The 24,041-nt window shown below is 30.6% G+C and overlaps 1 protein-coding gene across 1 annotated transcript; it reads right to left on the reverse strand.

Moving 5' to 3' along the window:
• Window positions 1-435: 435 nt before the first annotated feature.
• On the reverse strand, window positions 436-23,309 carry LOC127734131 (uncharacterized). Its single transcript, XM_052243810.1, has 10 exons — window positions 23,223-23,309; window positions 22,197-22,291; window positions 20,108-20,255; window positions 16,839-17,102; window positions 12,593-12,750; window positions 11,844-12,166; window positions 10,973-11,056; window positions 8,820-8,890; window positions 1,894-1,998; window positions 436-550 (listed from the first exon to the last, which is right to left on the reverse strand). Exons 4-8 carry the CDS (start codon window positions 17,087-17,089, stop codon window positions 8,888-8,890), a joined length of 819 nt encoding a protein of 272 aa, XP_052099770.1. The 5' UTR covers window positions 17,090-17,102; window positions 20,108-20,255; window positions 22,197-22,291; window positions 23,223-23,309; the 3' UTR covers window positions 436-550; window positions 1,894-1,998; window positions 8,820-8,887.
• Between the last annotated feature and the right edge of the window lie 732 nt (window positions 23,310-24,041).

The raw sequence follows: 24,041 nt of genomic DNA on the forward strand, positions 1-24,041 counted from the left end.
TTGAATTTATATTGATTTTACCATGGGTTGGCCTTTTATTTCAAATATTTTACCATGAGTGATAGTGATCAGATCAAAGCTCTCTGGACCAAGACAAATATTTGTGGTTCCCATAATTGAACACACTACAAATATTGTTTGTAAAAAGCATAGAAAACTGAATAAGTGACATACTTAAATGATTTTCAATTACAGGAACTAAACATATTTAATCAAACAGATTTTTACTTAAGAAATCATGCTTTCAACAAATTTGTATCATAAAGTCTGTTTATATGTTTCCATGTTTAGTTATAAATGCCTATAACATCGCAGTAAATTGAAACAGACAAAAGAACACATGATGTGCTGATCAGCTGACATACAATATATACTAATTTTATGGACCCAAATGTTTGAAGGACTTCATATTATGTTACCCATCTAATTTTCTATGTGGTGCAATAAGTTTGTCGAATTCCTTCTCATTAACTGTCCATACTCCTTCATTCTTTTCATTTGTTACTCGGACAAAACATTTATTAAAACTCAGAACTTGTCTGGCATTGTTCTACAAGCAAAAATAACAAAAAATGTAATATCTTTTAGGAAAACCAGCTTTTAATTAATTGATTAGTGTTTACACACCACTTTCAGCACTATTGGCTATTTTGTGGTGGTCAATTTTTATTGGTGGAGGAAGCTGGAGTGCCAAGAGAGAACTACAGACCTTCGTCAGAAACACTGAAAACCCTAGTCAATTAAGGTTGGAGTCAAATGCACCTGCCAGGTGCAGTGTTCGAACTCACAACCTCACTTTTTCATTAAGAGTTAAATAATAAATACACTAGTTGCCATTAGACACTTGTATCAGATACTTCGGGTGCCACATGTGGAGCATGATCTGCTTACCCTTCCAGAGCACCTGAGATCATCTCCAGTTTTTGGTGGGGTTCGTGTTGCTGTTGTACCCCTGTTTGTGCCATTTTTACCTATTGTGTCTGTTTGTTTTGTTCACACATCGTTGTCAATATAATGGAATTTGATGCAACTGTCATACAAGTGAGAGGTTTAGCTAGCTTTAAAACCAGGTTTAATCCACCATTTTCTACATAAGAAAATGCCTGTACCAAGTCAGGAATATGACAGTTGTTATCCATTCGTTTGATGTGTTTGAACTTTTGATTTTGCCATTTGATTGGGGACTTTCATTTTTGAATTTTCCTCGGAGTTCAGTATTTTTGTGATTTTACTTTTTGTATTCTAACATGGCATTCAGTTTTGATGTCAAAAGTAAGAAAAATAAACTGAGAGTGATCACAACATTCTTATTAAACCTCTTTAAAAAGATGAGACACAAAAAGTGATGTGTGAGTGTGTGTGAATGTAAATTTCCTAATATTCTCTAAATGTTGATCAATCACGTTAACCTATAAACATATTTATTTTATTCTTTTAATAAATCAGTTATGAAAAACCTTACTGAATATTTGTTGATTTATTCATATGTTGCTAACCTTTATGTCATTTGGTCTCAGGAGAAAATTGTCTCATTGGCAATAATACCACATCTTCTTATCTTTATATAAAACAATTTGAACTAAAAGAAAATCTCTATTTTCAAATCTAAAAAATATCATCATTTGAATTTCAAATTTATTTAATAGAGAATGACTATTTATATTTAGATTTATAGAATCTCAATTTCCATATTTAATAGTCTAAAACAACGGCCAATTATTAAACAAAACAACTGCTAATTATTAAACTGATATGATCCTGATTTCAAAATTTAAATGAGAATCAATATCTATACTAAATATAATTAAATTGATAGAATCTTGATTTCCAATCTAACAGAGAACTGGTATTGATAATAAGACAGATAGAAAGAGAGCCTTATGACATACTAACCTTCATTGTGGTTATATCATCAATCTGTTTATATGAATATGCATTGTGTAACCATCGATAGATTTCACTTAATGTTAAGTTACGGTTAGGAGATTCTACAATAGCCTGAAACAGAAAAATTGTTTGTTACCTCCCTTTAATAAATTTCAATATTTTTTATGCTTTAGACACACGTAATTGATTTTGGATAATATTTGTCAAATATTTCAATCTCAAGTTGTTTTTTATGAATGAGCAACACCAGTTGACCCCAGGTCAATCGGCTTAAACAACATCATTGCACATTCAGTTCATTTTTTTTTAACAACATAATTAAATATTTATTTCAATTATTGGCTTGTTACAATATCCTTCAGGAGTCCAAGCTCCTCCTGATGTTCCCTGTTACATTTCACTAATCACTCAGGGCAGTAATTAGTTGTAAAATTTATATTACATCAAATATATATTAAATAATATCACTCATAATGATTATTCATATGTTTTCTAATGGTTGCTAAAACATTACTTTTGATTGTCATTGTCAAACATACTCTTCTATTGAACTCATTAAGAAAAATTGAGAAAACATTGACATTTTTTGTCTTTTGATCAGATATGTAATAGGCTTTGTAAATTGAAAAACCAACAATTGTTAAAAAATAGTTAAAGTTAAAATATTCTTCGTCTGAAGTTTTATATCCAAATAAAAAATGTCTTAATTTTATCTTACAAGTTATTTTACTCTTCTTTAAAACTTCATTTATTTTATTCCAAAAATGTTCTAAATACGGACATAGTATAAAGAAGTGATCATAATCTTCTTCTTGTGTACAAAAGTTACAAAACTATTGTTTACAATTTTCCACCTGAATAATTTTCTTTGTAGGTAGAATATGTTGTAGTAATTTCCATCTAAAAATTTTAAGTTTATTTTCTTTTAAATATCTGAATAAAAATTTATATAAATTGTTTCGATATAACACATCATCTATATCAAGTATACACAGCCATTTTTGGGGTCCAATAGCTGGTTCAAATTTTTTATTTATCAGAGATTTATATAAAAGTTTGTTTGATAATGATTCTAATTTTATAGGTAAACCTTTCCATATAAATTGGTTTCTTTTTATATTTACAGTACTTTTTACAGAATTTTCCGACTTTAAAATTGCTACCCAGTCTTTTGGTATTGATTTCTTTACCAAATTAATTTCAGCTAGCCAGTTTGATTTATTTTTTAGTTTATTAAAAATGATGTCTTGAGAAATGCAGCCTTTTTCATCTATGATATCATTTACATAAATAAGATCGCTTTTAATCCAATTTTTTAAAACTATAGCTTTATTTTCAAATTTAATAAATTTATTGTTCCATAATATTTGTTTTCTTATATCTGTAAATGTTTCAGGTTTTTTCATTAGACCTCCTCCAGTCAATTTCCAACATTTAAGGATATTTTTATAAAAATCTGGGATATTTTCAAGGCTTTCGTCTGGCTTATCCCCACTGTTTGTTTGAAACACTAACCAGTTTGACCCAAAATTAAAAAATATGGCTGAGGTATAATTTTCCAACCTCCTTCACAATCAGTTACTAGTCTTTTAACCCACATAGCTTTTAAAGCAGTGAAATAACTTCTTATATCTATCATATCTAATCCCCCCTTTTCAAATGGACCATTGATTGAATTTCTTTTTATTTTATCTGGTTTATTATCCCAAACAAATTTAAAACAACTTTTTTCTATTTCTTTCAAATATTTCTCTGAAACTATACAGGCAGTTCCCACAAAAGTGAAAATAGGCACAATTAGTGTTTTAATAATCAAAATTTTTCCAAAAATAGTAAGATTTCTTTTCTGCCTACAACAAAATAATTTATTCATCTTTTCGATTTTATTTTCCCAATTTAGTTTTTCACATTCCTCTCTACAATGCCCAAAGTATATGCCAAGAGTTTTGACTGGTCCATTGCTCCAGTTGATTCCCTCAATTTTGTCTTTACATGATTTAAGCTTTCCTACCCATAAACCCTCTGTTTTATTTCTGTTTAATTTCAATCCTGAATAAGAACCAAATATTTCAATTTCGTTCATAGCTAACTGAACGTCATATTTAGAACAACAAAATAAAGTAGTATCGTCTGCTAGTTGCGAAATTTTTATGCTATGATTTTTGCATTCCAATTTGATTTTGATACCTTTAAAATCGGTATTGCTTCTTAATCTTGACTCCATGATTTCCACCGATAAAACAAATAATAATGCCAATAAAGGACATCCTTGGCGTATACCCCTGGTGTTTTTAAAGACATCAGATATCCAACCATTATTCATAACACATGTTTGAATATCGCTATATAAAGTCTTAACCCATCTTATAAAAGAATCATTAAATCCAAAATGTTTTAAAACTGAAAACATAAAATTCCATTCTAAAGAGTCAAACACTTTAGAAAAATCAACAAAGACTATAACCCCTTCAATTTTGTATAAATCAGTGAAATCAATTCTTTACATATCCAGTCTGGTCTTCTTTAATAATTTTTGGTAGGATCTTTTTCAATCGTTGTGCTAGAGCGTACGATAGAAGCTTCATGTCAATATTTAAAAGGGAAATAGGACAGTAATTATTTAGTGACAATGGATCACCTTTTTTGAATAATAGCGTTAATACACTTGTACGCTGTGAATATGTAAGTGTTTGATCTTTATATCCAATATTAAGAATGTTTACTACTATGTACTTTAATTTATCCCAAAATTTTCTATAAAATTCAACTGTTAATCCGTCTAAACCAGGAGATTTATTAAGTTTCATTTTATAAATAGCATCTGAGCATTCTTCTACTGTAATATCCCCATCGCAGACTGATTTATCATTTTCATCCATTTCTTTCTCTAGTTTTGTCTCAAATATATATTTATCACTTGATGTTTTATCAGGGCTTTGCGTCGAGTATAACTTTTTATAGTACTCTTTAATACTACATAGTATATCACTTTGATCCGTTAAAATCTCATCATTTTCTCCTTTTAATTTATTGATTGACTTTTTTACCTGCCTCTGTTTTTCTAAACCTAAAAAGTATGAGTTATTTTTTCCCCAAATTCAACCCATTTCTCTCGTGATCTAATTTGAGCCCTTTTAGCCTTTTGTTCGTAAATTTTGGTATTTTTATTTTCAAGTTCTTCAATACCTTTATCTAAAATGTTATTCTCAGATTCTTGCTCATCTCTAATTTTCAATTTTATTTCTAATTTTTTTTCAAGAGTTCATAAGTTTTCTCTTGTAAATTTTGCTTTAGTTTTACAATAAGCTATAGTTGCCTCCCTTACCTTTATTTTAAATATATCCCATGCTAAACCAAGGTTTTTTAAATTACGATTATTCATAAAGCAGCTATCCATTTCTTTATTAACTAATTGTATGTAGTCATTATCTTCTAATATAGAATTATTTATTTTCCAGTACCCCCTTCCGGTTTCTGATGCACCAGTTTAAATTTCATAAAAACACTTTGATGATCCATAGAACCAATAACTGCAGGTTTAATTTTGCAACATTCTACTTGTGGTATGAAGTCTGAGCCTATCAGAATCATATCAATTCTACTTGCCTGTGATTTATCTTTTCTTCGCCAAATATATTGTTGTTTATTTTTATTTGAATATCTCCAAATGTCTGTTAAGTTATTTATTTTTATTAAAGATTTTAAACTATTTACTGATTGGATATTTTTTACCTCTGAACGAGTAGTTTTTCTGTCTATAGCTTTCATCGTATCATTGAAATCTCCACCCATTATTGTAATTCCTATCCCTTGTTCTTTTAATATATCATTTACTTTTTTGAAAAATATATTTCTATTACTTTTGCAATTAGGTGCATATATACACATTAGTGTAAAAACGCTTTCATCACTTTCTACATTAAGAAGAACTAATCGTCCATCTACATCGTTATGTTTATTTATCAACTTATAATTCAGTGACTTTTTAATGAGAATAGCCACACCCCTACAAGAGGCCGTTCCGTGACTGCAAAATATATCATACTCTGAATTATTTCTTATTTCTGTTTCTATGTTTTCATCAAAATGAGTTTCTTGTAAAAAACAAACAGAACAGTTTTCAGATTTAATCCATTCAATTACTCTGTCTCTTTTAGATTTATTTTTAGTACCATTCACATTTAAACTACTTAAGTTTATCAAAAATTTAGATGCTATTTCAAAGTATGATTTCATATTTTTGTAATAGCTCCTCACATAACTGTACATGCCTACAAACAGTACAGTTAAAACACATTTTTATAACAATCATACAGAAATCGACAATATACATCACTCTATTTCTACTAACATAAAAAGTACAATTCATCAGGTAACATATAATTACAGGTAACAAATAAAACACGCTACCTGTGAATACAGCATTTAATTTACTGGCCTGATTTGACCTTGTTATGTTAAAATCGATAGACAATAAAATTGACACTGAAATATTCAACAGCCACCATGTGTGATTCGTTACAGTCTTACAATGTGTATTCGGATGGATATATGTTTCTGATATACGTGTCTTATTCACATAATTTTATCTAAATAAGTGAAATGGATAATGTAAACACATTTAAAATAATAATAAATGTAAACTTCACCGTTTTTCAAGGCTTCTATAGCTGTTTTGTTGGCTATGTTTACTAAAGAAGTAACTTCTTTGGAAGAATTAGATATTTGAGATGTATTTAGTAGGAAGTGTAGAGGAATTCAGTTCTTACTGTAACGTAATAACATAAGCATTGAGACAAATTTACATGAAAGTGCACGTGAACTTTACAAAAAAGAAATTGGTATTTTTCATTTTTTTAAATAAATTTGAAAATTTAGATGTTATTTGAATTACTTTATTTTAAAAATTAACGTGAATTTCATGTGAAAAAAATTCATGTGATTTTCACGTGTGTTTCACATGAGATTCACTTGAAAGTTGAAACTCGCTTGAATTGATTTAACGCGAGTTTCAAGTATAAGCTCGTTTGAGGTGAAATTCACGTGAGATTCACATGAATTTCACGTGAGATTCACATGAATTTAAATTCAAGTGAAATTGATGTGAGTGAAATTTGCCTGTGTATAAATTTCTAGTCTGTGACATTGAATATTTTAATTTACATCAACAGTAAACAGTGGAGCTCACAAACACAGCATTCATTTATTGAGGCAAAATTCTATCCCAAGAAATTAAATGTGTCTAAAGAATCTCAAAATTGTGAAAAAGTCATTGTACAGATTTTGTTATAAGTTTCTCTTCATTAATATAGTGTTATCAGATGAACCAGACTTCAGTAATGGGTAACTTATCCAGAAAATTAAGACACCAAATTATCATTTACCCTTTCGGCAAAATCATACTTAGGGCTATTCCATTAAAATGTATGTGGGAGGGTAGGAAGGGAAGTTTAATTATTGAATGTGGGTCATGGGTCTTTTTTCAGTATGCGTCTATAACCATTATGCAAAATTATCTAAAAAATGGTTCTTGGTTGTAGGGATATTTTGAAAGTCCCTTCCTACCCTCCCACATACATTTTAATGGAATAGCCCTTAGAAGGCTGAAAGTGATAATTGCGGTTTAGCAATTCAGTTTAAATTAACTGTCAAAAAGTAGCTTCAATTCTGAAACAGATTTTTAAGATGTTAAATATTATCATTATTTTTTAGGTTTTTTTTTTCAAGACTTTTTGATTGGTGGCAGATCTTGATAGTTTCTGCTTAATCTATATACAACTTTGATAGATTACAGAAGATTTGGAGCATGACATTTTATATGAACAATTGTGAATTGTTGAACACAGTATGTTGAAGTTTTTATGTTATTTTTGTCGCTGGGTTGATGTCTCACTGACATATACTTCACACACCTTATATTCACTTTAATCAAACAGAAATCCAAAATTAAAATTTTTACAGAAAGGAGTTTAATGCTAACTTCTCATCTAAAAAAAAAGATTCTGCAAATTATAATAAATCTCTTAATACACAACAGAAGGAGATGATTTCTTGCTTATCTGTATCTTGATGTAAAATTGAGAAATGTTATTTTGCAGTTATCAGATTTTTTGTGACAGGTGATTTGCACTTTTATTTCAAAGTAAACCTTCTGTTGTAAAATTTCTAACAGCTATAACAGTAATCTGTAGATTTTGTTTGCTGTAACTAGTGGGGCAGAAACAAATGACCTTTCTAAAACACCTAGACTTGCTACAATTCCCTTTCTTTAATTTTTTTCTTACTAATTTATATGTTTACTGAAAACTGACAGAGAACTCCTCTGCAGATGTCAGTATAATGGAAATCTCTTAGTTATAGCAGTAAAATTGTTACAGGGGCAAAATTGAAAAAAATAAATTAGGAAGGGACATGAACAAGTCTATAGAACATCTGGAATCACTTCTGTTTTTTCCAGGGTTGTATTGCTTAATCTTTAGTTTTCAATGATGTGTTGAGTGGATTGATGTTTGTCTTTTTATCATTTTTCTTTCAGCAATAATATTGTCTGTTTTTGTTCATTTTTAATTGCCCATTTCATATTTACTGCCCCTTTTTTAAATAGTACCTTGAAAAACCATCAATATTATTGTAAACAATGATTGTAATTTTATTTTTATTTGTGTTCAGTGTTTATCGGTAATATTACCTGTGGTATCTATTAATTGATTGTTGGTGCTTAACCTCACTTTCAGCACTATTGGCTATTTCATGGTGGTCAGTTTTTATTGGTGGAGGAAGCGGGAGTGCCCAGAGAGAACCAGTGACCTTTTGCAAATAAACTGTCAATCCTAGTCAATTAAGATTAGAGTCAAATGCACCTGCCATGTGAGGGGTTCCAACTCACAACCTCAGTCTTGACAGACTAGTGATACAGTAGTTGGACTACTTACCTGTCGTATCAAAGAGGCATATGTAAATGGCCGAGGGGGTCTCCTTATGTAAACTTTTCTTGGTTTCATTACTGAAAAAAGAAAAAAATTGTTGATATCAAAACTTACAGGTGTTTATGTATAATGTAATGCTTTTCAATTTATGTTGTATAAAAATTCATTAAGTTTGGGTAATTTCTTTTCTTATCATTGCCTCTTATAAACTCTTATAAAATTGAGAATGGAAATTGGGAATTTGTCAAAGAGACAACAACCCGACCAAAGAGCAGAAAACAGCCCAAGGCCACCAATCGGTCTTCAACAAAGCGAGAAAATACCGCACACAGAGGCCGGCTTCAGCTGGCCCCTAAACAAAAATGTATTCCTATCAAGTCATTAAAACTTGATGTCTTTCATCCTGCAGATTCTTATATTTTGGCATTGCATTGCATAAGATCATGTTTTTCTCAGACTGCTTATGACATCTTTTAACTGAATTTGTGAGGAGGATTCCACACTTGCAAACATGTTTACCCAAGCAACATTCTGTATGTGCCTGTCCCAATCCAGGAGCCTGTTGTCATAAGTTGCCATCTGTCATAATTGTTTCATTCAGGCTGTTAGATTATTTCTCATTTCTAATTGACTTCATAATGGTTTATCAGAAGATTTTTTTAATTTTGATTAAGATCTATATTTTCACTATTTTTCTAGTCTTGAAATTAAGGGATGACCATATTTCAATACCATATTTACCCCAGTCAATACTTGGGATTAAGTAACATAGGAAATAAAAGGACTCCAAAATATAAATGGGTAATTATAGTATATAACATGATACTACTGTTATGTGTTACAGTACCTTGTGTTTATTTACCAGATGCATACCTGCCAACTTTCATGATTTTGGCATGAACTACACAACTTTGACCCCTTGTCAGGATTGCACGATCGTGATTGTGAAAAAAGTCCTTTAACAAAATTTTGTAAAAACCTACAGGAAAAATTTGTTCATTCCCGGTTTTTAACTTTTCCCAAGGGAGACAATTAAGATCAGCAACAAATAGCAAATCACATTTGTATTTTTTTTTTATTACGTTTTCATCTCCTGATTAATTGGTGCATTTTAAAAAACCACAGAATGAAACTCGTTTGGAAGTTTTGAGTTGTATTCCTTTGTCTGTTTGTCAAAATTGTCAAAATTGTCAAAATTATGATAATGGTTATTGAATTATAATTTGCAAGAAAGTTCTTAAGTCACCTACATAGTAAAGCGTTGATCAATTGAGAGGCTGGTTGACAAATTTTACAATAGGGATAACACATGCCTTGTAAAGCAGGCAAGGACTGTTCAACTTCATAAGAAGTTCTTCACAGCTCAGAACACTACCAAGTCTGTCGGTAACTTCTTTGTACAACCAGATAATGAGCAACTCAAGACGGTCAAGCAAGCATATTCAGTAACACAAAAGAACTATTCATAAGACGTTTTCATATCTTTGAGTTAATTAAATCAGACTATTGAAATATGAACCAAGTTTAATACAAGTCAATGAAGTGTGTTTTCTTTGATAAAATTTGAGCTGAAGAGAGCAGTGCTACCATAAACATAATAAATAGTAGCTTATTTGGACATAACACTTATTGTAACTGGTCCATACATAGTCATAATTATTGTTATCAAATTTTCAAATTATTAAAAATCTTGTCCTTTATTTTTCACGAGGAAATTCAGATAAATGTTCTTTGTCCATATTTATATATGGAAAAGTCAGTTATAACTACACAAGAAAAGATTTTGCTGGTAATTAATCTAACTTAATGTACTATCTTTTCTACACATTAGGATGAGTACAAGAATCATCATCAGTATACCATATGAAAAAAGAAGAAAAGGGCTTATTAGCTCATCATCAGTATACCATATGAAAAAAGAAGAAAAGGGCTTATTAGCTCATCATCAGTATACCATATGAAAAAAGAAGAAAAGGGCTTATTAGCTCATCATCAGTATACCATATGAAAAAAGAAGAAAAATTACACATTTCTAGAGTAAAACACAGACATACAAAAACGACACAAAATTTGTAACCCTAAAAAATGTTGTTGCACACAAAAACCCCCATGGCGATTTTCAAAAGTTGGCTGGTATGCAGATGACATTGCCACTGTACCTGCAATATATGTTCCTCATCGACTGAAGAGTAGAATTCTGGCGTCTGTTGTACTTCTTCTTCCTTTCCAGGCGATTCCATTAACTTACAAAAAGAAAAATACAACAAATATAAATATTGAGCTCACAATGCTGGAATTACAGAGTGTAATAGCTTTATATGTAACATAGCTGTTCCATAGGATGCTTATGATAGCTAACTTGAAATTAATGTCAAAACATCTTTTGTATGACCTAATGATAATTTGTGCATATCTGCAGAGTCTCCAAAAATCATCTTAAATCCTGATTTAAATTATAGTTTTCATTTTTGGTATGTTATGAATCAAATTATTTTACTTTCAGAAAACACACTATATTTCCATTTTAAGATATTTAGTATGTCCTCGATGATAAAAATTATATGATTTGAGAAACACAAGTCAAGCATGAATGACCTTCAAAGTGTAACATGATTACCCCTAATTCCTTGTTTTTGAGATCTAGATACTGAAAAAGTCATGTGCGTATCAATTCTAAGCACATTCCCTGCAAGTTTCTTATCATATTATCTAGGTGATGATGAGTTATCCAGGTCATGTGACCTGTCATGCGATATAGATGATGAGTTATTCAGGTCATGTGATCTAGATGATGAGTGATCCAGGTCATGAGATCTGTCATGTGATCTAGACAATAGTCTTCCAGAACATGAGAACTGTCATGTGATTGAGCTGATGAGTCATTAATGTGAATGCTGTCTAAACACACTTACCACTGATTTCTTGTCATTTAATCTTGACGATGATGAGTCATCCAGTTCATGTGATCTGTCATGTGATTGAGCTGATGACTTATTCATGTGATCATCAAGTCTAAACATTGTAACTTACCTCTGATGTATTGTCATTTGATCTAGATGACTCCAAGTTATCCAAGTCAAGTGATCTGGATGGTGATGAGTTTTCCAAATCATGTGATCTGTCATGTGATCTAGACAATAAGTTGTCCATGTGAGTATCCAGTCTTGAAACGTTCCCTTCTGGTTTCTTGTCATATAATCTGGACGATGCTGAGTTGTCAAGGTCACATGATCGAGATATTGAGTTGTCCACATTTACCATTAGTTTTTTGTCATGTGATCTAGAGGATATACTATTCTTTTGAGTATCAATGCTGTTGTCATCACAGTTTGAATTTGAACTTACAAATTGATCTGAAACAGAATTCTGTAGAAATTTATACAAAATTGTCATAAAAATATGCCAACATTTGCCACAAATTGTAATTGTAGAAAATATGCCTGCTAAAGTCCTGACTTGGTACAGGCATCTTACATTAAAAAAACATGTGTGTTGAACTGTGTTTTATGATCAGCAAAAACTTCAATTTGTAAGACCAATCTGTTTTGTCCCAATCTACCGATGCATCTTAGGTGAAAGCAAAAACATAAAAACATATGCCATGTTGATACAATTTTACAACTGAACACAAGGATTATTGTTGCCAAGAGAAGTTTAAATTGGTTTCAGCCATTTTTTAAAGGCTAAACACACCATAAGATCCAGAGGGATAGACCTCAATAGATCAAATTTGAGATTCTTAATGATACATCAAACTCATGATCTCAAACCTGTTGTACCTTGTTTGTCATCACTGTCTACTGAAAACACTTCCTCACATTCCAAGTGAAGTGGAACACTTTCATCTTGAGTCTCTTGACCCGCTGTTATAAATTCTTCTGACATAGATTTATTTTCACTTTGCTGACTGTCACAGGACAGTTCTGGTGGTTCATTGCTGCAAGATACAAGTAATGAAAAAAATATTTTTAATAATATAATGTAAAAAAAAAAGGATTACAATGTAAAATCAAAGTACTGAAGTACTGAACATCGGATGACCACAAGTCCTTGTGGATGGTCAAAAGCACTTGTCTCAGGAAAAAAATCACATATCTCTTTACCTGAAACTGAAATTAATGTACAGAGAATTATTTTTTTTCTGAGACAAGTTTGTGTGTGGATGACGAATAAATGACAGGAAATTACACTTCACCGTAATAACTTTTATGTTGTAGTGATACAAATCAGTATACACTGATTTGTATACACTGATTTGTTGGTATATATTATATTAAAATAACAGTTACATATATATATGATTTCCATCCATTTGTATATCATTCTATTCTACTATTCTACTTATGATAGTGCAATGCAAGTGCATGGCGGACACTTTTCTGTAAAAATTCGATTTTTCTAAAAGTTTGGATACGAGTAACCATTCATATTTTCATATTTTCCCGCAAATTATATTTATTCAAACCGGAAGTCCGCTTATTGAGAATATTGTGTCACGTTCCCAGACTATCGGTACGTGTGCATTGATATAATCAATGATTTTTTACTTATATATATATAAATATATATATATACTACAAAACATTTTCATATTATTAATAATAACAAAAATATTTGTATCAGTATTCATTGAAGAGATGTTTTTATATCAAACGATAAGGAATGTTATTTTGCACTAGTTTATGTTCGCGTATTTATCATGTTTATAGATCGGTTAAAATCCCAAAACTAATTTGCATAATTTATGCATTAATGGAAATTTAGGCGATAGCAATACATCGAAATGACCTCAAGGTCATCGCGATGTAAAAAACCTATTTAACTCAAAAAAAATTATTACAATGTAAAACTATTATTGTAACAATGTAAACAAAAAATAAAACTTTTTACAATGTAAAACTATTACAAAGTAAAACTATTGCAACTAAAACTATTACAATGTAAAACTTATAATTACAATGTAAAACTATTACAAAGTAAAACTATTGCATGTAAAACTATTACAATGTAAAACTATACAAAGTAAAGCTATTACAATGTAAAAAATAACTATTGAAATGTAAAAAAACTAAAACAATGTAATAAAAACAACTAATGAAACAAAACCTTATGAACTTCGCTCATCAAATCATTTGAAATTATATAAATGAGTGAAAAGTTGTACATCATTGATCATGAATAAAAGGAGAATGCATCTACCTCAATGAGACAACTACCCAATGACATAAAAAATATGCATCAAAAACAAAAAATGGCCAGGTTGCAAATAATATTTTTTAAACAATGGATAATTTTTTGATAAAAAGTTGTGTACATCCTTGTCCTTATGTGATATATTGTTGCCTCATAGGCAATTATACCACATCTCCACATCTCCACATCTCCACATCTCCACATCCACATCCTTGTCCTTATGTGATATATTGTTGCCTCATAGGCAATTATACCACATCTCCACATCGCCATATTTAAATAATAAACGGAAATATAAAAATTATATAATAAACTGTTAACACAGATATATGTCTCGCCTATTTGTTATTTTGAAAATGCAAATGTTGAAATTAAAATAGCAATACATTTTTTTTTTTAAACAACATAATAATTTTATTAATCAAATATTGCTTGTTACATAAATCATCAAGATTCCAAGCTTCTCTTGACGTACCCTGTTATGATCCACTGACTACCCAGGGAATAGTCAGCTGATTAGATAAATTGACATACATTTTCTTTACAAAACATTATAATAACAATACTAGAAATATTATTCATTGATTATGTTCCTTTTAATTGTTAGTAACATTGGACTTATTGTCTTATGTCCATTAATATTGGTGTCTACTCTCTTAGTGTATTCATTGACAAAAATTCTGTAGACGTCTATGTTTTTTTGTTTTCTGCTCAGATACATAGTATGACTTATATATTGAAAAACTAAGTATTGTAATTAAAAAATTTATTGAGTAATATTTGTTGTCTGTGATTTTGTATCCAAATATCAGGTGTTCTAGTTTTATTAAAAAATCTATATCACTCCTTTTTAAGAGGTCGTAAATTTGCTGCCAAAATCTTGTCAAATAAGAACAATTGAAAAAACAGTGATCATAGTCTTCTTCTATGTTACAAAAATTACACATATTATTATTAGTTATTTTCCATTGTAATAAAAGCTTTTTTGTTGGTACAATAAACTGTAGTAATTTCCATCTGAATATTTTTAATTTATTTTCAGTTAAATATTTAAAAATAAAGTTACATAGTGAATTCATATTTGGAGCTTCTTGCATTGGTAGAATTTTAAGCCACCTGTTTATCCCTACTGACTGTTCTTTTTTACTATTCACTAGCGAATCATATAACATTTTATTTGAAAAACATGTAGTCTCAAAATAACGATATTTCCATGTGATCTTATTTCTCTTGACATTTACTGTACTTTGAACAGAATTTTCTTGTTTAACTATGTGAATCCAATTTTGTGGAAAAGCTTGTTTCAATATATGAAATTCTGCAATCCAGTTTACCTTACACTTTATTGTTTAAAATATATTTTTCTGATAATGACATAGTGTCATCTAGAATGTCATTTAAGTATATTATACTACTCTTAATCCAGTTTTCAAAGATAATTGGTTTATTATGAAATGTAAAATAGCAATACTTTAACATGTAAGTTATGCAAATATTCAAAGTCAATGAACCATGACTGAAGGTACAGGGCTAAACAATCTCCATGGAAATGAGATGTGCCAATGCTAATACAACTGCAAACCAAATACCATTGACTTTTCATAAGTCGTTCCCTTTAAACAAACCTAAACACAAACATTAACTTGTAAACTATGTAAAAGTTTCAAAGTCAATGAACCATAATTAGGGGGTGGGGTTATATAATCTCCATGGAAATGAAACTTGCAAATGCCAATACATTTGCATACCGATTACCGAATATCATTCACTTAGCATTAGTGGTTCATCTTGAACTGACCTAATCACAAACCAATACATGTAAACTAAGCAAAAGTTTCAAAGTCAATAGACCATGACTGAGGGGTAAGGATCAAATATTCTCCATGGAAATGAGATGTGCTAATGCTTATACAACTGCATACCAATTATCATTGACCTACCACTAACAGTTACCCTTAAACTGACCTAATCACAAACTAATACATGAAAACTAAGCAAAAGTTTCAAAGTCAATAGACCATGAATGAGGGGGCAGGGCCAAATAATCTCCATGGAAATGAGATATGCCAATACTTATACAACTGCATACCAAATATCATTGACCTACCACTAGTGGTTCCCTAAAACTGACCTAATCACAAACTAATACATGTAAACTAAGCAAAGTTTCAAAGTCAATAGACCTTGACTGAGGGAGCAGGGCTAAATAATCTCCATGGTACTGAGATGTGGTGCCAATGTTAATACAATTGCATACCAAATATCATTGACCTACCACTAGTGGTTCCCCATAAACTGTCCTAATCACAAACTAATACATGTAAACTAAGCAAAGTTTAAAAGTCAATAGACCTTGACTGAGGGGGCGGGGCCAAATAATCTCCATGGTAATGAGATGTGCCAATGCTAATACAACTGCATACCAAATATCATTGACCTACCACTAGTGGTTCACCATGAACTAGACCTCATCACAAAAAATACATTGTTGACGCTGCTGACGCCGGAAACAGCATACCTATGTCTCGCTTTTTGACTCAAATGAAACAAAAATGAAACACTATATGTTGATATAAAAAACACTACTGTAAATTCAGAAATTATTGCAATGTTTATATCAATGCAAAAAATGCAACAATTTCTGGTTCGCAATAATAAAAACTAGCATTCATAATTTCAGTAATGATGTTCCATCATTAAATTTTGGCAATCACATTAATTGGATATCATATCTTATCCAGAGGTCAAGGATTTGCAATAATAAATGCACACATTAATTTCTGAATTTACAGTATATATTCAAAATTAAGTAACAAAACATTGCATAGTTACATTTTGAACCACCCTGTCTGGTAGTCTGGATGGTTATGTGGTGTGCCAACTTTGACCAAATGACCCTCATGTGTGTTAACTGTTGCTTTACAGGATGCAATTGTACAACGCCAGTAAATTCTGTTGTTTCGTTTGGTCTTAGCACTGTAACGGTAACCTCCAAGGACCAAACTTGCTCTGCCAAACTTATTCTTTACATACTTAAGTTGTTGTGTTTTTCCCTTACTTGGTATTGAATCATTCCAGGACATTAAGTCAACCAACCTAAAATATAAACATTGAGTGCTTAGTATGTATCATTTGTTTATAAATAGAATACAGTAAACCAACTAATTTTCGCAAGCAATTTATTTTCATGAAAAGATAAAAAATAGTGAATATAAATCGTTAGAAAAAATGTGACACTTGGGTCTCCCCCAATATAAATTCATCAAGAAAATAAAAAAAACTTGAAAAAATAAATTGCGGCAAAGTCTGTTGAAAAGGGCTAAACGTGAAATAAATTATCCACGAAAATAATTTATTTTTGTGAGCAATTAATTGTTACTTCTTTCTCAGGTAGAAAAAAAAACGCAAATATAAATTGTAACCAATATGTAAAACTTAGGTCTTCTTTTTTATAAAGACTTCAAGAAAATTACAAAATAGGGAACATAAATCACCGTGAAGATGGCTCGAAAGAAAGTATCCACAAAATCAAGTTGGTTTACAGTATACAAACAGTCTACAACATCAATGTTTTCACATCATTTCTCAAGAAATAAATAGTCTTTGCCTTTTAATTTGTTACTGAAGTTACAAATATTGATTTACAAATCAAACCATAAAATACATATGACCAGTGAGACTGTTGAACACCAAATATGACTGTTAAAAAAGCTTTACGATGAGTTCTTTGTATATTTGAAAAAAGTGTGGGAAATCACTGATGTTTTATACAGTGCTTAGATTTTTATAATTTATTTTTTGGCAATAACTTGAAAAATCCTTCATGAACTCATTGCTTAATGAATAACAAATTAGGATTAATGATGTCTTCCTTAAAGGGTACTGCTACTGCGCCAGATTATGATGATACAAATTTTTCTTTTCATTTTAACTTTTAAGGTGTTAATCAAATAGTGTTGAGTGTCTGATAGGTGAATTTTAAGACTAGCTGTATATATATCTTTTGATAAACAAGTCTAAATTGAAAACAACATTCAAACCTATGATTGCATTGGATAAAAACCGCATTTTTTATACGTGTGAATGTAAAACAAATTTCTTGGTAGAGGGGTCTAAATACAGCACAAACAACATTTTCCAAAAGACCAAAAAGTGAAAAGTATATTTTAACAAAACGCATTTGACAAACAGGTCGAACAACTGATGTTCTTAAACCCTGCTGACTGCCATTGGCGATTGCCAAATAAATTGATCACCAGATGTTACATGGATCTTAATTATTAATTTTAATACCAAACAGAAAACAATAAAATTGCGAAAAGATGGTAAATCGCAAACATGAGGTGCAAAAAATTTATACACCATATCCGGATTTCGACAATTAATGTCTCTTCAGTGATGTTAGGGATCGAAATGGTATTTGGAAAACCATACAATTTACCTCAATTTAGGATTGACTCTTGAATTTTAAAGAGTCGAAATAGGATGAACGGATCATTTAAACCAGAAGGAAAATATAATACAAGCCCAAACGAAAAAATATAAACAAATCTAAATTGAAAACAACGTTCGAACCTATGATTGCGTTGTATAAAAAAACTGCATTTTTTATACGTGTGCATATAAAACAAATTTCTTGGTAGAGGGGTCTAAATACAGCACAAACAACATTTTCCAAAAGACCAAAAAGTGAAAAGTATATTTTAACATACTCGTGGATAGTGTCCACATGTGGACACAGATGATGCCCCCGCTTGCATATCATATAGTTATAAAGGGACATAACTCAAGAACGGTAAAAGTGACGCTACCCAAATTTGAACTTGATCTGAGTTTTGTGGTAATAAGCATTGTGTGTAAGTCTCATAACATTTGGTTGAGGCTAACTTAAGTAGAGAACAGAAACTAAAAAGTCAGCAATTTTACTATTTGTAAACACGCATAACTCTAGAATGGTTGTGTATAAGTTTTATAACATTTGGTTGAGACAAACTAAAGTTAGAGAACGGAAACGAAAAATTCAGCAATTTTTGTGTTTATAAAGGGAGGTACCTCAAGAATGGTAAAAGTGTTGCCACCAAATTTCGTACTCAATCTGTATTAAGAAGTAATAAGCATTGTGTATAAGTCTCATAACATTTGGTTGAGGCAAACTAAAGTTAGAAAACAGAAACAAAAAATTTGTACTTGATCTTAGTTTTGTGGTAATGAATATTGTGTATAGGTTTCATAATGTTTGGTTGGGGCAAACTTAAGTAACAGAATGGAAACTAAAAATTTTGCAATCTTTCGATTTATAAAGGGGCATAACTCAATAATGGTTAAAGTGACACTACCCAAATTCAACTTGATCTGTGTTTTATCAGTGGAAGTCAAAATTAAACATTGCATTGTATAAAGCATTAATTGTAGTTGATTCAACTATAATCATGGACAAAGGAAGATAACTCCTATTTAAAAATTACTTAATATTTAGAAGAAAATAAAAATTTTGCAATTTTTCAATTTATAAAGTGGCATAACTCTAGAACGGTTAAAGTGACGCCACCAAAATTTAAACTTGATCTGTGTTTTGTGGTAATAAGCGCTGTGTATAAGTTACATAACATTTGGTTGAGGCAAACTAAAGTTAGAGAACAGAAACGATAAATTCAGCAATTTTTCCATTTGTAAAGGGGCATAACTCTAGAACGGTAAAAGTGACGCCACCAAAATTCAAATTTGATCTGTGTTTTGTGGTAATAAACATTGTGTATAAGTTTCATAATATTGGGTTGAGGCAAACTAAAGTTAGAGAACGGAAACCAATTTTGGGACATACGTACGTACAGACGGACAAGGGTAAAACTTAATGCCCCCTCCGCTACGGAGGTGGCATAAAAAAACAATCTTTTATTGTAAAACTCTACCCTAAAGCAAGAACCTACTTTACTATTAGTATACTCTCTTTAACATAATAATAATTGAATATTTTAAATCTTTTACGTTTGAATGATAACTTTAAAGCCTTCTATTTTTCAATTAAAAAAAAAATTTTAAACTTAAACTGCATTCTGTAAACAAAAATATCTGTTTACAATTTTTCTTTCTCTATAACTCACTTCAGTTCTGATGGTGCGACTCCCTTGACACGGGCAGGTGTTGTGGTAATGTTGGAACAACAAGCTGGGATAATCTACATTCAGGGCTTCATCTGCATCTAAACTTGCCTCTAAACCTTTAACACCACCAAATACTACTAGTGCATGTCTGAAAACAGATGTTACAAATTGTCAAAAAGTAAGTTTAAAAAACCTATATAACTGAACAATCTGCTCCATGTTCCTCTTAGATTGATAAAAACTGAACAATCTGCTCCATATCTTAGATTGATAAAAATGAAAAAAAAACAAAAATAAACAAATGTAATTTGATATGATGAGCTGCATATAATGACAAAATTTTGAAAGGAAACATGAGAGTTATCCAACCAAAAGACCTAAACGACAGAAACTCTTGCTAAAATACAATATATCTAAATGGTAATATGGTGATCAAACTCTTAACATAACCAAACATCTTAGAAATAAGACATCTTCTTTACAAAAGTCCTTGGAGAGATTGTTTAGTTGTCATGTGACCAGTTTAATACACATAAAATTGATGTGGTTAAATATCTATAATCTAAACAGAAGACATGTGTAACCGGAGAGCATGATTCTACTTGCAAAATCGCATGTCTCAACCGGGACTCGAACCCGGGACCTTGTATCTTTTATTTTGACAGTCTATGAAAAAGCTTGGAGGCCAAAATATAGCAATTGAGCATTTTCTTTAAAATTATTGATGTAAATTCTATTCATTGTCCTTTATATTATCAATTTTGATTTGTCTGAATGGGAGGATAATATTCAAAAATTGAAATAGAGTAAACAAGTTAAACTGCGAGCTACTGCTCACTGATGATACCCCTGCCCAAATATTTCAGTAAACAGGAAGTTGTTGAGTGATGAATCTGAAAACACATCACACTGTATAGCCGACTTGTATAAACCTGAAACCAAATTTCAGAAATCCTTGTATTGTAGTTCCTGAGAAAAATGTGCCGAAAATTTTCAACTTCGCTATCATGTGTAAAATGATACAAGTGTTTAGTAAACAGGAAGTTGTTGAGTGATGAATCTGAAAACACATCACACAGTATAGCTGACTTATATAAACCCTGAAACCAAATTTCAGAAATCCTTGTATTGTAGTTCCTGAAAAATGTGCGACGAAAAAAATTTTCATGGGACAGATGGACAGACTGACGGACTGACGATGGATGGACGGACAGATGAATGGACAGACAGACAGAGGCAAAACAGTAAACTCCCACTTTTTTTAAAGCGTGGGTATAACCCCACTTTTTTAAAGCCGGGGTATAATAATCTCCCTCATTTTAGCCAATCAAAATCTGGCATTTTAACATAAAGTATAACAAATTTCGTTAACATATATTTTAGCATTCAATGTTATAACCAGTAGCACATCTACATTGGATCTTTGCTTTTTTGTCTAGGTCATTGAATAGAATGACTTTCTATATATAGAATAATGGCATTTTTGTTTTTAATAATGACTTCATCAGCAAGAATATCAAGCGAGCTCGTTAGGACAAGTTGATGAAGTCGGTAGCAAAAAATAAAATGCCATTATTCTTTTTATCAGCAATTTCTCTTAACTGTATTTTTTTTTTGCTTGAGAATATGAAGTAAAATGAAATAATAAGTAAAACTACTTTTTCGCATACAAAATGTTTGGATAGTTGTTCGGTTGTATGAATGAAGTCGTGTGCATTTCATTGATAAATTGAAGCGGATGGAAACGAACATGTGACGTTGCTGTACTTATACATTTTGGCATTGCCTAATATTTTCGAGTATCAAGTCCTGTCCATGATCTTGAAAATATATGGCAGTAAGATCAAAGGGAAATGTAAAAATTGACGATAATTAGACAGCACAGTGAGGATGAAAATAGCTGATACCAAATTACCATAGTTTGTACTGAAGAATTAGAAATTATACTTCTACTTAAAGACACATCTTAAATATAGTTAAATAGATTTTCCGATGTTGTAAATGTATCTATATGTGATCCCTTTTCTGAAGTACCAATGGCCAGATCATAACCAGATTTATATGGACACTCAGAAAACACGGCACCTACACTACTGGCTAATCTGACATTGTATCCCCAGTACAAATCAGCTTCTTTCTGTGGTGTAGATGGTGATACAACTATGCCTTTCCATTTCTTTTTCTCTATAAATAAAACAATACTTTGTTATCATTGACTGCATTAGTTCAAGGGAATAATTATTCATTTTAACAAGTTAAGAAATGTTGACCTGAAATGTCAAATCTGCAAATTGTAATAGAAAAACTGTATGGTGCAAATGTAAAACTCATGAATCACTTTTTAAAATAAAATGATTATTACACGTATGTTGCTATGTGCCAACTGTCTGGAAATAACATTTTATGTAACAGTTAACATTTCTTATCCTCAATTTAAAAGAAGATGTTCTGTTTCATGGACTTAATTGTGATGAACTTTGCAAATTATAATAAAAACTCAAAGTAGGTCGTAAAGATGGTTGTACATGATAGCAGTTGATATTTTGGATAGAATATATACATTGATTCAATCATAAAAAGTTGATTTCTAACAAAAGTTTTATCAATGTTCCTATTGAAATTTGATTTTTTTTTGTTTAGTTATAGAATACATTTAAGAAGATCTTAATTTGAAACATCATTATTTTCAAGTTCTTATTCATGTCAAACAAATTTTTTTTTAAAAGGAACAATGTTGAAAGTTTTGACAGAAATCAACTTTTTATGATTGAATCAATGTTTATATTAAACTGAATGAAAATATATTATTAATATCGAATAACTACATCATCACATGCAGTTAATGAGTATAAAAGCAGTATTTTTGTCTATATATAAGAAATTTTTTTTACTCAGGTAATTTAATCAATGAATGATAGATTTCTCTTAGAAGAAATTTAAAGGTCCCAGAGAATAAACTACACAGAGAACAATAGCTATTGTATCTATTCAATAGGACAGGTGAACTTGCAAAAGTTTAAATACCTGGTCAAGATAGAGATGGCACTGTGGAAAACTTTCATTGGGTTCGCAATAATAAGGAAATTGAACAACTAGAATATGGAATAAATTTTACCTGGATCTTGGTCAGATAATTTGACTGTAACTCTTATTCCTGGTTGTAAATGTTTATCTATCTGTACTTCTTTCTGTAAACATATAAACACAGTTTGTATGATCAACATTTATACTTGTCTGTTGTGTGATTCATACAATTCTAGGCTTTTTTGTGAAGCACAACATTAGTGTTATCTTGGAACCAAATTATTTAAACCTAATCTTGCTGTAGTTGTTGCAACTTAATACAACAAATATGGCAATTTTGACAATTATGTAATTTAATATTGATAACACCAAAAACTTAAAACTTGAAAATGATAGTTGAGACTTTTGGATTCATATTATCATCAGTTTCATTTATAATATAAGGAAAGTTTCAGAATTTGTGCATTGTATCCAAGCATTTTTTATGACATGTAGATTTACAAAAAAGTGAAATAAACATATGAAATTCTCAAGTACAGTTGACTGGAGTTATCTTAAAACCGCAAGAGTTATAATATTTCAACTCAACTGAAGTTCGACTCGAGAGGAGCTTATGTAAAAACAATCAAGGGGAGACAACTCAAATTTGCACTAGATAAAACCAGAATTGTGTATCTGATTGATCTAGTCATGTTTTGTACTGGTGAACATCAATTAGATATATGTTTTTCATTTGAGGCAGTGTTTTAGTTTTCTGAAGTTTTTAAATACTGTATTGTTCTAATTATGCAGCTGCTGCTTTGAAACAAAAAGTACAATATATCATGTTTGTGAAACAAAAAGTACAATATATCATGTTTGTTTGAATATTACTAGTTTCAAACAACAAATATGGCAATTTTGGCAATTA

This window comes from Mytilus californianus, unplaced genomic scaffold (genome assembly GCF_021869535.1).
Source record: "Mytilus californianus isolate M0D057914Y unplaced genomic scaffold, xbMytCali1.0.p SCAF_3, whole genome shotgun sequence".
In the NCBI taxonomy this organism is placed as follows: Eukaryota; Metazoa; Mollusca; class Bivalvia; order Mytilida; family Mytilidae; genus Mytilus; species Mytilus californianus.